General features: G+C 38.0%; 1 protein-coding gene across 6 annotated transcripts in view; it reads right to left on the reverse strand.

The window, feature by feature from the left end:
- The window catches only part of arhgap10 (Rho GTPase activating protein 10), a 127,487-nt gene that overhangs the window by 80,729 nt on the left and 31,694 nt on the right, over window positions 1-15,064 (reverse strand). For all 6 annotated transcript variants that reach the window (XM_036574915.1, XM_036574917.1, XM_036574919.1 and 3 more), the window contains exons 2-3: window positions 6,211-6,306; window positions 2,144-2,205 (exon numbers count right to left, since the gene is read on the reverse strand). In XM_036574915.1, coding sequence (XP_036430808.1) covers window positions 2,144-2,205; window positions 6,211-6,306 — 158 coding nt within the window. The remainder of the gene's footprint in view (window positions 1-2,143; window positions 2,206-6,210; window positions 6,307-15,064) is intronic.

The following is a 15,064-nucleotide window of genomic DNA, read 5'->3' on the forward strand; positions in this document are numbered from 1 at the left end:
TGTTTACTAAAGAGCAGCATGACCCATATTCACCAATGGCTATAAGCAGTGCTGTAATAGAGCCCTCTACCAACACAAACAAGATACAACAAGATTACATACAGTTTCAACACAGAGAATACAATGGCTTAACTGATATTAATAAAGAATACCAAAAAACAGTGCCATAAAACTAAATGGCCTGTTTCTGATTAAGTTCTGATTAAGCAGTAACACTTGTTTGATATGGTTACTGACATAACCATACCATGTCATGAGATGAGATGAGACAGATTTTATTCAGTAATATAATCATGCTGTGTTCCTCTTACCATTAATAGCAGATGCCATAATGTTTGTTGTCATGATGTCACATGCTAAATTTTGCTGTGTACTCTACCAAGCAGTCACAGCAATCAGTGTCATTATGGCATCTTTCATGACAGTAAATGGTTAATGGTAACTTGACACTGTTATATAACTGAATAAAATCTGTCATGACAACTCACGACCACATATGACATCTGTCATGACACGTTTATGGTATTGTCAATGTTACGTACCAGGGGTCAAGTGAAGTGTTACCAATTTCTATATTTTAACAATATTGCTTATTGTCACATAAAAGCAAGAAACTATTTCATAAACACTATAAACCACTTACGCCAAGCAATGTAGTTTGTAAACAATAACTTATGGTCGCCAAACCACATCATCAAAAACTTGTCCATGTAGAGCACAATGTCTAAATTAAACATAGAACTAAACTGACATGTGCAGTCATATGTGTGTATGTAGAAGTATTTTACAGTGGCTTTGATCATGGTTCAGTCAATCAGACTTCAGAACTGGATCCGTCTGTTCTCTAATGTGTGTCTGTGCAGAGTGAAAGAAGTAAGCTGCATGTACAGATCAGAGCTGAGGGAGACGTGACTCACCACAATCACTCCTGCAAACTTGCATAGCTATAGAATCACCCCAGCCAGCACTGCTGTTCACAGAATGGGCATGAATAACTGACGGCAAAACAACTCACTTCCTGTGTTCACCTCAGACTCTGCCAACTCATGCACACGGCCAATGCACCATTATTCACTGCTGCACACTCACACCACAGTCCAGCAATGTTTTGGTTTGACTCTTTTTAGGCATGAGCTTGAGTTTTAAAGGAAAAAAAAGGAAAAAAAAATAATAATAATAATAAAATAAATAAATAAATAAATAAATAAATAACAGGGCCAACCTCCATGCCCAGCAAAAATGTTTCTGACTTTGTAAAGCGTTTAAAGTTGAACTATTATTACGAATATCTATATTCATTATAAGCCCTCTTTCAGCCTGTTCTTCAATGGTCAGTAATCCCATTTGGGTTTGGCTATTTGGGTAGTGGATCATTCTCAGCACTGCAGTGACACTGATGTGGTGGTGGTGTGTTAGTGTGTGCTGCGCTGGTACGAGAGGATCAGACACATCAGGGCTGCTGGTGAGGATATATATGGAAGATAGAAACTGTTTTACATACTACATCCTTACATACACATATAAACTGCAAATAGTTTAGGCACCTGAGAAAGTATCTCTAATATCACTAAATATATCTAAAAATTTCTTGACAGTAATGTTTTTTATTTTTTGCTCAGCAGAACGTTATTACAATAAAGTCACTACTTACTGTATTAATAATTTCCAAACCTCTCCTCGTGGCAGCCCAATATTTTTAGTAATCATCAACCAATATCTGGCTGGGCTAATAAATCCTTCACTAAATTATACTAACTATGCTGCCGATACAATTAAATAAATCCATGCGATGGCTGAAGGCATATGCAGTAATGTGCAAAAGTCACTATGCTAAGCTAACTGTTTAAAACCATTTGAGCAGTAAGTGTGTTTGTGTGTGTTAAAATAGAGAGAAACATAAGCAGAAACACATATGTTATTGGACATATGTATAACCTCACATTCAGACATCCAGTGTGTATGTATGTGCGTGTGTGTGAGGGTGGTATATGTACCTTTGGACAGATGCTGCAAGTGTCTCTTTTCATTTATGTTCTAACACAATAAAATTATGTCACTGGGTCTGTTCTGCAACATTTTGAGTGGTTTGCATATTTTGGGCGGTGCGTTAGGTTTACTGCAGGTCTCGACAGGTTGCACCTACCATCAGCTCTCTCTGGTCCTCTAGGTTTCGGAGGAATGACGAAAACTCCTGTAAGGATTCATCTGAAACACAAATATGAAACAGCACAAAGAGACTTACACATAAGAAGCTGAAGTCACAAGTTCAATGGGTTTAATGTGGACAATATGGGGAAAAAAATGACATTGTGAGACTTTTCATTATGACATACATCACGGTTTGTTTTTCTAAGGTTTTTGAACAAAGCTTGAACTGACAAAATGCACCAGGAAACAGTGGCACATTTAGAAAAGGCTATGTAAAATGTTTAAGTCATTTAAAAAGGAAAAGGAAAGTATAATCATTTAAACACATGATAAAAATAACAACTTAATGATTACTATGCTTTTCCTATACACTTGTTGTTTTCTATAATTGGTGATACATGCAGTTGCTCAGTGCTCTAAACGTACTGATGATGACCCATCCTTGCTCTGGGTTAACTTTGTAGTACAGCTTTTCCCCCTAAATATTTATTTTTTTATTATAACTGTGACTTACAGCCTCAGGTTCATCAAATTCACTTAGCAACCCACTTATCCAGTTATGTCTGATTTGCATTACTGTTTTTGTTCCCACTCATGTTAACACAGGCAAAACCCACAAATGACAACTTGATATGAACATCTGATATTTGAAGGGATGAAATCGCAGCAGCCTTTATCAGCCATTATCTGGATATGCAAATAAGAAGTCAGCAAACTAGCTGGTATAAAGAATATTGAACTTCTTTATTTGATTATGTCATCACTTCCAAGAATGTTTAAAAATTAGGGGTGTCATGAGATGCACACTTTGAGATTCAATGTGATTTTTGGTTGTGAGGTCAACATTTAATTAGATTCTACAGAGCTCTAATTCCATATTGCACAGATTGGTTTCGCTCAGATAAACGAATTATAAATGTTCAAATTCAAATTCTTCCAACACACTTTACTCTGACAGGATGCACCCAGATACCTCTTTAAAACTGCAGGCCTGTCATAATCACGAAATTTCACATCACGATTACCCGTCAAATAAACGACTGCAATTAACAACTGCCCGATTTGGTCGGAGCCGACTGAATTTCATGATCGGGCTGAATTCCAGCTTCATCGGTCGTCGTTTGCTGTGCAGTGTGAGAAGGGAAATGATGCCAGATTAACTGCCCAAACGAGCTCTGATTGAGCAGTCGGACGATCGGATGGATTTCTGAATTTTTGTTTGCTTGTCTCACAGTGTGAGCAGCCTCACAAACCGATTTCTCAAAGTCACACCCAAAACTGCACACAATCACAACCACCGCTCCTGCACATTTGCAGCACCAGTGTCCAAATACGACTACTTTCCTCCTTTTGACGGAATTGAATTGCGATAAATAAATAAATACAGCATTTTTTTGTCTTGGTAGAGCCGTCTGTAGACCGCCTGTTCTTCAGCTTCAGTGCACAGTGTGGCACAAGTTAGCAAAGCTGGTGTAGTGGTTTGTCAATGGCTGAATCTGGCTTCTACACCAAAATACTGCACTGTTTGTCCAGTATGGAACTGTGCACACATCTCAGGCTATTTATTAGACATGAGATGCAGTTTATGGGTACAGAAGCAACTATTTTAATAATAATACAAAATAGCAAGTTTCACATACTGCAATAATACAGCATTTAATATATTATTTAAGGAAAATAATCACACTAGACAATTACATCATTGTACTGTCTTGAAAGAAAGATGTTTTGTTTATTTCACATTTTATTCTTTCCAGTGGTTGTAATTTTGATGTTATAAAGCTTGGTCAGTAAGAGGGGCACTCACTGCTTAACCTTAAACTTCGCTTACAAACACAGCCATCGGCTCATGAGTTGCTGAATGTTGTCGTTTTATCGGCTCCCTACCAGAACATCGGCATGAATTAGGGCATGCGTCATGTAAATGATACGTAAATGAGGCCCTGGTAGATGCTTGATTTTACGCACTGAAGCTGATTCATCAACTGAACTCCAATCACTGCTTGTTTCCACATCTTATGAAAGTTTCATGAACGACACACACAAAATAGATCATATGTAGAGATGAAACGATATTAAAATTTCATATCACGATTATCATGACCAAAATTATCACAATTATCGGTATTATCGCAAAATTGTTCAAATGTTTTGAAAAGTAAAATAAATAAAAAAATAAATACTGATACACAAACTGAAACTCGTTTCACCAACTTTTATATCAACACAAATGGAATTGGCAGCAATATGCACTTTTTGTTTGCATAAACATTAAAAAATAAGGTCAATACATTTTTAGCATTACTCTTGTATTACCTACAATACTTGTAATACTCTGTAAACAAAAGAATAGCAAATGTATTATTATTACTGTTATTATTATTATTATTATTATTATTACTGTTATTCTTCTTCTTCTTCTTCTTATTATTATTATTATTAATTACAATAACTAGGGATTTCCTTGCATAGCGAATTAAATCTCAACCAACTCTGAGGTGGGTCTTAATGGAAAATTACTACTTCTAAGAAGTGCTGCACTCTGGGGATTTCTGTCCAAACTGCAACTGCAGCATTATTGTGCCGTTGTGGCGCTGAACCCCTAATCAATACAGTGCACTAGGAAAAACAGCCAAAATCACAGAAGAATTGCGTGACGTGCTGTGAGCTGCAGACAGTGTAGAACTCACACAGTGTGTCTTCACCTGTGGAGCTGCTTCTCTAAAAGCATTTTAAAACTAAAACATAACTTAAAATTAGCATGCATCTGAGCTGCGGCAGAAACACTCCTGAAGTTTAATCTCTGAAACTCTGCTTTTCCTAAAAGCAGCACGCAGCGTTTACTCGCGCAAGGTCCCGTCTCAAAGCACACTATCTTCCCTATGTAGTGCACTTCGTGGATCATGAAATAGCAAATCCTTCACCCAAAGAGTGCATGAAATGTTCAACTAAGTCATCTATAATCAACATTAACAACAGGCTACAATTTCCCTATTTAAAACTCAACTGCTGGTTAATGATGATCGTGTTTGTTTGAACAGTAGCGCACTATGTAGGGGACACTGAGTGATTTGAGACGGTGTTACTCTCCTCTCAGACAGTAAACACTGCAAGCGACACGAGCAAGGGGAGCTGTGCAGATTGAACCTCTGCAGCATCTCGTTCCAGAGCTTGTGTGACTGTTAACTCAGAGCTCGTTTTGGAGACTCTGCTCCACAGAAATGTGTTAAAAGCTTTAGTTTCGATTCACAGTTGATTCACCGATTGTTTTTCTTTTTTTCTTTTTTTTTGACGCTAAAAGTTTCATTTTATATTATTAACGAACCATAAGCATAGGTTAAACCACACAAACCATGACATCTCTTCTATTTCGAAGTCCCCACAGACTTCTACGTTAAAGTTAACCTTGCATTCTCTAAAAAGAAGCGGGTGGTGGTCGTGAAATGACTCGTAAAGTTTGATGTGTTGCCCCCTTTTGCTGCTATTTTCTTTCGGCATGTTCTGCAGACAGGGTGGTCATCTGCAGACAGGGTGGTCATCTTCAATTAACTTTCCTTCTGCATCCTTATAAAACCTAAAATATGACCAAACGTCAGACTTGGTCATCTTAGAAGGCTGAAATATCTCCGAATCTCCGAGTTTTCACACCGCGGTAATCGACCGCGGTTTTAACGATACTTTAAAGTTCAAACAGTACTACTAACCGTCATTAATTTTACCGCGGTTTACCATGAAACCGGTAACCGTTTCATCTCTAATCATATGTCAGTAAAAGTGGTCAGATCTGTGCTTTTTTTATGCAACTTTGCTGAATTAGGCCCATTCTGTTAAATAACTGCCTTTATGTAATAATTGTGACAGGTCTACAATACTGAATTACATTAGTATTGCCTATGTGTGTAGATGAAATATGAAGCACGATCTAAAAAAAGGGGGGTGGGGTAAAGAATACAGACCCATGTTTAGGCATGCTCAACAGAGTTTGCCCAGCTTTAATCATTATTATCCAAAACATCACACAGTGTTGACACAGCAAAGTGTCAGGTGTGTAAACATACTCACCAATGCACTTCTCATCGTCAGTCTTCGCATCTCCGATGTACTCAAACTGGAACTCACCCAGGCACTGAGCAAACTTGCGCTGGGCCAGAGACAGCTCTACAACAAAGAAATAAAGAAGCGATTCATTAATGAAAAATACCAAGCGCAAGGGCAATAATGTTTAAATCAATTGTTCTGCAAAAAATAAAATTTACTCAGTTTTGTAAGACATAGTAAATGTGCTGCCTTAGTTTTGGACCTACAGGGTCAATGTAGCTAACAAGCAATGGGCAATATGACCTAACTATACATAGCATATCAAAACTCTTCATATACCACAGCAAAATCATATCGTGGCTCACATATGATAATACTGTATCACGGAGCTTGTAGCAATTCCCGCCCCTAATGTAAATACCTTGCTAGCGGGTCGGAACTGGCACTGATTAGATGGGGATAAACAGCTAATGTAGTGTAAGATTTTAACAATCAAAAAAATAATTACTAAACACAAGTAAAAAAAATACATTATATAGGATATATCTGTTGTTACTAAGCTATTCTGTTCTGTAAAGCAGGCTGGCTGTGCACTTCAGGTTTTCTCAGCCTGCTTGAGGAACTGACCTTGTCCAGCAGAAACACAAAGAGCAAATCAATCAACCTGTCATTGCTTAATTGCTAGCATAAAGCCAACAGTGGTCATTTTAGCTCTGCAAATATCCTGTTGCCTCCTTGAGTAAGCAATTAGCATCCTGTAATGTTTCAGAGCATGATTTCTTTTCAGTCGTACTATGAGGGACATTTCTTGACACCCTGCCTGGAAAGACAGGGGTTTCAGCAGGGAAAGCTCAGTTATGAACAATGCTAGAACTTGTAACTGTGTGGAAAATGACTGTGCATTGTCCAGTGATTTTGCGACACAGTGCAACACAGTGCAAACACAATGATAACAAGTAAGTTGAGCATTAATCTTTGTCAAATAAAAGATAAAATATTATATAAATTATAATATAAGTTATAAATTACATTTAACCAGTGGAGCTGCGGTTCTAGAACAATCCCATCTATTCAAGGAACCATAAATGGTGTATTAATGTAGGACATCACATCAGCCAACATGTTTAAAGGTTTAGTTATGTTTACTTGCGGGAATAATAGCATTATACTATGGTTTGCATGAAATAAATCAATAAATGATAAACTTTTACCATGACTGTGGGCTGTTACTGTGGTAACTTGGACAACCATAACTGGGCACAGGTTTGGCTCATATTGATACAAAATCACAAAAGAAACTGCAATTCAACAGTTAATTATAGCATCAGCACAGCTTTAGTTAATCTCTTCCAAAGACATGATGCACCCCAAGACATCACATTTAAAAGTTAAAAGATGCACATATGCCTGAAGTTCTCAGATCAGCTGTAAACATCCCTAACCTTGGCATGTGTGTAAGCGTGTCTATGTGTGTTTGCGTGTGTTTGGGTCCAGTTCAGGCCTGTGAATTCTCAAGATGAATGTTTATTCTCAGTAGTATCAAATGTGACGTCAAGCGGTTCAGAAATTCAACATCATAAAACATCTCCCTGAAGCATGGTCATCCATCTATTGCACAGAATTCCACCAAGTGTGGGGTCAACTGGGAAAATCAAACAACCATGAGCCCTTGCAAAAATTATGTAAGCTTTGATGATTACCACTGTCTAAAAGAGCTGAACTAAACTGGTCTTAATATTGACTGAGCTTAATATAAGCTTCACAGATAAAGAAAAAAACACCACTGACATTTAGGTATTTCTGTACTGTATTATGCCCACAGCCAAGTCTGCAGTAACAAGCATTTTGCCTTATACATGTGATTTTGTCAGGTATAAGAAAGCAAAACTTTGAGCAATTTGTTGAACTGGTATGTCTCCTGTAAAGGGCGGGCTAAAGGAAAGTCAGACTGCTTAAAAAAAAAATTAAATAAAAAAAATCCCAAGAGAGTCTTAAAAAGAGTTAATGACTATTTTATTGACTCTGAGGATAATTCACCAGGGATTTAAACATTAGCCTACACTAAATAAAGCATGTTGGGAGCATTTAAGCCCTTTTTCCAAGAAACTAAACATCAAACGTTCATTGTGGAAAGACTACAATTTGTGTGTGGGGTCTGATAGCGCTGCATCAACACTGAGGAGGCGTGCTCTATTCTAAAAATCCCAAGGGGCAATCCCTCTACTGCCAGCATCCCATGGGGGGTGCATGGGAGAAAGTAATGTGATATTTTAAGATGAGTTATGAGAGGTATCCAACACTGCAGTATCATTAGCTTTGGCAGCTGGGCTTGTCTGTAGAAAATAAGCCAGCCTTGGTTTTGATGTAGAGCTATGCTGTATGAAATTTAGAATGATATTTCCACAAAAAAAAATCTCATTATACAGTTTCCCCCTTTGTCTCACATGTAGACAATCAGCAAGGACATGTTTGGTGTCTGAAATTTGCTTCTTTAGCTCTGTGCTGTAAAGGTAATGGGAAAAAAAATGTGCACAAATTAGCAGTGTGTAAACCGCACGTTTAAATCACTTAACTGCCTCAAACTGTGTTGAATTGTTAAAGGGGGATTCTATAGATTTTTCTATATAATACAGTTGTTGAGATGTAAACAACACCTTTCAGAGTGGTTTGATGTGAAATGGTTCATTGCAGAGAAACTGACTTTAATTTATTTATAGTGGCGATAAGAGGAACCAATTTCGCATTATCCACAGCACAAATATAACCTTTTTATTTACTGTCGAAAATGACCAGTGTTATTAATATATAATTAATATATAATTACTTTGCCCTATGTATGTACCTCTCCGCCATGATTTTAAAAAACACATTAGACCAAAACCTCATCTCAAAACTGTCATAAAACAATGTCTGATGCCTTATTCGTAACTATTTCTTGTAATAGCTTTCTGTGAGGGAGATTTTAGGGGCATTAAACATATTGAACGTCTGGTTCCTATCACCACCATTAACTATTCTGAAAGTTTCTCTAGAATAGAGCATTTTAAATCAAACCACTCTGAATGACTTTGTTAACATATAAATTATTTAACTATGCAGAAATTTGGAAAAATCAGTGGAATTCCCTTTCAGTCTCAAACAGAACTGCTTAGGCTGTTTGACCTACCTAAAAAAAAATTACAAAAGTACACCAAAAATGTAGTTTTCAACATGGATTATACTGTCATACAGTGTCAGAAACCACATAAACAAGTCTGTTTGAGATTACTTAACGACTAGACAGTTTGAGACAAGGGTATGTTGATTTTTTTGGGGGTGGAAGCTTCCATGACTACTTAGCTTCTTTAGTCTTGTAAAAACATCTATGAAAACAGTAGTTCATACCTACATGACCAAATTTCATTCACAGAAGTACAGTATTAGGAAACTCCTTCCAGCAGCAGTGCTTCAGTTGTCATGTTTAGCCTGCTGTGCACTGCTGTATGACCCATATTTCATCTGTTGACACACGGCTGCCGATTAAGCTGCTTACGCCTCAGCCTGGCCAACACCACGTCAACCCGTGTGAGCAGAACACAGAAAACGTGGATTACTGGAGCACAAAGTCCAATCATGTGAGTATGAAGGAGTGGACACTCACGCTGCCCCACGGGACAGGACCTCAACGAAGGACACCTGGGTCTGGACCAACTTTTCTTTTATAGCTTTTACAGGTTACATTCTTCAAATGCCAAGCAGAAATTTGGCCAATCAGGAATCGTTTTTAGCTATTTTATAGCTAAGACAGCTCTCACATTTTGATTGGTTTTTGATAGTCCTAGATGTCACTGACTGTGAATATAAGCAGCAGTTTAATCAATAGATAGTTAAAAATGGAAAACAGTGGTATCGGCTCTGTACTTCCACTCTCTATAGAAAGAGTCATTATGAAACAGCTAAAGGTAAAATGTATTCTAATATGTCTCTCAAACGTTTCAAGAAAAACACGGAATGTCTTAGAGAAGCTTCAACTGTCTAGGTATAATCTAGAATGGCCAAAAAAATATTCATGTGTATCTGCGTTAACTTAGTGCTAACAAAGAGTCTCACAGTAACGCTAGCAGAATTTAGCATTATCATAGAGGTGGATTTGTTCCTAATATGACAGTTCACCCCCGAACCACACTAAAAATTGCACTAAAAAGAGACTAGTTGCAATCAAAGTTTAACTTTATAAGTATAATTTCAATGACAATCAAATATGTCCTTGGCTGTTGCTACTTCTATGCAATACAGGTGCACAGTGTCAATCATAGTGTCAATCTAATTAATCTGAGATGTCTAATTAAACCGAAATGTTTCCGCAGTATCTTCAATCAGAGAATCACTAAAGGAGATTAGTTAGGCTAATCTCGATCCACCATTTCTTTCCTGGTAATACCATTCTTCATTGTCAGAGACACTGTTAGACAGTCCTGAGTTGCATTAGCAATCAAGCAATCTACCTACTATTTTGATGATTAATCAAGACGATAAAACCCACTGATGAGCCAAAACATTTTGACCACCTGCATTACATGGTGTTGATCCTCTGCGCACCACCAAAACACCTCCAACCCCCCAAGACATGGACTCTACAAGGTGCCCTGTGGTACCTGGCACCAAGACATTAGCAACAAATCCTTTAAGTCCTGTAAGTTGCAAAGTGGCACCACAGCAGATCATACTTGTTGTTTCAGCACATCTCAAAGATGCTTGATTGGACTGAGATTTGGGGAATTTGGATGTCAAGGCAACACCTTGAACTTGTCATGTTCCTCAAACCATTCCCAAACAGTACATGCAAAGTGGCAGGGCACACGATTCTGCTGAAAGAGGCCAGTGGCATCAGGGAATACCACTGCTTTAAAGGGGTGTACCTGCTCCGCAATGATGTTTAGGATGGTGACGTGTCACACTGATGTCCAAACTAATGCACGGGACCCAGGGTTTCCAGAGCATAACACTCCCTCAATCTTCCTTCAGTGTATCCTGGTTCCATCGCTTTCTCTAGTAAATGGCTCACATGTACCCGGCCGTCTACATGGCGTAAAAGGAAATAAGACTAATCAGACCAGGCAACCTTCTTCCACTGCTCTAAGGTCCAGTTCCAACACTCACGTGCCCATTGCAGGCGGTTTTGATGGTGGACAGCGGTTAGCATGGGCATTCTGACCAATCTGTGGTTATTCAGCCCCATACACAGCAAGGTGTGATGCACTGTGGGTTGTTAATAGGGCTCTCCTACTTCCTTCTGTAACCATCATTCATTTTGTAAACTTGGGCACCCAATGCTCTGATGTCAGTTCGTGGATTGTACCTCCTCTGTCCACTGTTGGCAGGTACTCCCCACTGTTGACCGAACTAACTGTTCCCATACTGTCTAATATATCCCAGACCTTGACATGCACCATTTTAATGAGATAGTCATTACTGTCTGCTTTGTCTGTGGTCATAATGTTTTGGCTCACTGGTGTATAACATGCATATAAATTATTTCTTACTATAAAGGAGAGCAGGAGACTTTAGAATGTCTTATACAAATTGCCAACTAATCATTGCAAAGGTAAATTTGATTTTATAATCAAGTAATAGTAAGAACCCTTATTCAGAGCTTTACTTGACTTTTTTTAGCAAAGACCTGCACACCTGGGCTGGTGTCAACAAAACAGCTCAATGTAACATCGCTAGTCCGAAATCCGTTTTTCATTAAGCAAGTGAAATACAAAACTGACGAATAAACAGTACTTCTCATAACATGCTCTTTCGTGAAACAACCCATGATCCTAAAGCTGACACCTGATGAAAGATCTACAGCCACTTCTAAAGGTGTTAAAACTGACTTCCGATCAGCTGGGTACAGTCTGCGCAGGGCTGGCAGCCCGGGACAGATTCGGTACACCGTCTGACATTCTGAACACAGCCGGCGCATTGTTTACAAAGCTTCGGCTCCCCCTTCCAGTCTTAAAATAGAAGCTGAAGGAAACGGTTTTTCTGTGCTGTGAATGTGTGAGGTAACGTCTCCTTTTCCATAAGGTGGAGTAGGGCTCAGCTGTGCACACGAGTGCATGCTGCAACACGTAATGAGAAACGAGTACGTGTGATTAGCACAGAGGTTACTTGCTGGTTTTCACACCCGAACATGTGCAAGAACATGTGAAAACTGAGAGGGGACTGGCTGTGAGATGGCCTAGAGACCAACTGCCATTACACCAATACAATTAAAAATGTCATTTTGCAAAGACATATTTGAAGGTGTCTCAAGCAAAATGTGCAGCAGCTTATAATAACACCAATGTATCATAAGCAGTGCTATACAGTGACAGTACTGTCTTGTATCTAACTGTGCATGTACTGTCAATGCTTCTATTTAAGTCACTTTATGAACGATGCTCATAGATTGGTGCTATATGTTGCTATATTGCTGCTATTTGGTTCTCTATTTTCACTACTACAGTACTTCAAACTTTCAATTTTTGCTACCATCTAGACAGTATTGCAATTCAGTTTTCTTGTTTGTTTTTTTTTCCCCTCCTTATAGTTCATACAGTTATATGCAAAAGTTTGGGCACTCCTGAACAGCATATTTTGTTGAATTTGGAAGTAAAAAGAAGTAAACACAATCATTTTTAAAAATTAAACATTTTCTGTAAATGATAATGCACAGTTATTTTAGAGAGAAAAAAAAATACTTGTTGCATATGCAAACATCTGGACACCTGCCTAGTTGTAAAGTCTCAGAACTTAATTAACTCATTAGACCTTAAGTGACTTAAGTAAGGACTAGGTAGGTTAAGAATTGTCATTAGGAATTATAAGCTGATGACAATTCCAGAGCATGCCAAACTGAATCAGAAGTATGCAAAACAGCATCTAGATAAGGCAGAGGCACTTTGGAAACAATTTCTGTGGATTGATGAAGCTAAAATTGTACTATTTGGCCATAATCACCAAAGGTATGTTTGGGGGGAAAAAGCAGCACTTGATGAAAAGAACACCTTGCTAACTGTTAATGGGGGTGGATCTAAATTATCAATGCTTGGGGGGTTGTGTGGCAGCCAGTTGCACAGCAAACACTGCATAGGTAGATGGAAGAACAGATTACACTAAATACCACATTCTCAAAGCAACTGTGACAGTCAATTGAGAAACTCAATCTGAAAATACGTCTTCTACAACAGAAAAATGATCCAAAACCATTCTAATGTAAAAATGTCCTATTCTACCAGTGACACTGATTTCAATCAGTGCCAGTATATCTTTAAGGTCCAACCTCAACAGTATGATTGTGATCCACAACACTTTGACGTTGCTATATTTATCATTAGCTTCTGAAGCATTTATTTACATACTGTAATGACAAACACTTGTATTAAAATGGTTCTAAATAATGGGGGTGAATAAGGTATAAGGAATATGATGCTGCATTCACAGAATCCCTCTCAGCCAATCCTGAAAGGCAAAACTAACTGTAATGTTGTAACATTTCCACTCTGAGAAATCTACTTCCATGACTAACCTATAAGAAATGCCACACCAGCCTGAAAATTTCACAATACAAAATAAGATTACATTTTCTTGCACTGCTACCATTACAAAATTATCCAAACACAGTCAAATACAGTTTAGTCAGAGAAGGGTAACTGATTTATAGTGGTGAGTGTCATGGTGCTCATTCAGGAAGAATGCTTTCAGGACAGATGGTTGAGTGAGGTGCGACTGAAGGAGCATAAGCTGTCCCTCCATGACTCATGAATCTGATGCAACTTTAGCAAGAATCATGGCGTCTGTACTGGGGCAGGGTTCAGTGCTTCCCTGTGGATTTTCAGAAAGTGTGGTGGTGGATTTTGGGGTGGGGGGGGGCTGCATATTTTTGGATGAACTAATCATTAATTGTATTAGCATGCCAGTAATATTTAAGGCAACATACTGAAGTAAGATCTGTAAAATATTTTTAAATAAAAGACTAAAATTGTTACATGATTAATTTACTTTGTTATATCAGAAACAGCATTCTTATTGGCCAAGAGATTTCTTTTGGTGGAAGTGTCAACATAAATTCCAATGAAAAATCTAACATTAAAGACGTGAAATAGGTGTTGAGTACAGTTACATTGTAAATTCTTAAGTTGTGAACAGTTATAAGTCCAGTCCCAAAGTAAAAGCCTATTCAAAAAAACAAATACGTATTCAGACCTTAGATATTTACAAGGATTATGTCATGATCTATTGAAACCGAAGGCCGTAACTGAGATCAAATGTTGTTCTTAAAAAGATATTTTTGATTTATTTTAAAGTTCAAAAAGATTTAGGTTTATCATGAGTGTATACACACACACACACTTTATTAAGTATATATCCTTGTTTTTACACTCTTTCTCCATTTAATCAGCTCCACTTAAGTGCACTTTGTAGTTCTACAATTACAGACTGTAGTCTGTCTGTTTCTCTGCATACTCTGTTACTGCCTTTTCACCCTGTTCTTCAACAGTGAGGGCTCCCACAAGCCCATTATAGAGCAGGTATTATTTGGGTGGTGGACCATTCTCAGCACTGCAGCGACACTGCAGTGGTGGTATGTTAGTGTGTGTTGCGTTGGTAGGAGAGGATCAGCCACAGCAGTGCTGCTGGTGTTTTAAACACCCCAGTGTCACTGCTGGACTTAGACACACTGACTTACTGAGAAAATTTTACATGTCTGTGTTATTTAATCTGAAAATAAATGCATAAATGGAGTTCACTGTATCTATCAATCAACAGCAACTTATCATTAATGTTCCCTAAAATTGAAGATTTAAGGAAGACACTACTTTGAAGAAATCCCTGAATAATGTATGAATTGCAGAGATGGTAAATATAG

Source organism: Colossoma macropomum, unplaced genomic scaffold (genome assembly GCF_904425465.1).
Source record: "Colossoma macropomum unplaced genomic scaffold, Colossoma_macropomum, whole genome shotgun sequence".
In the NCBI taxonomy this organism is placed as follows: Eukaryota; Metazoa; Chordata; class Actinopteri; order Characiformes; family Serrasalmidae; genus Colossoma; species Colossoma macropomum.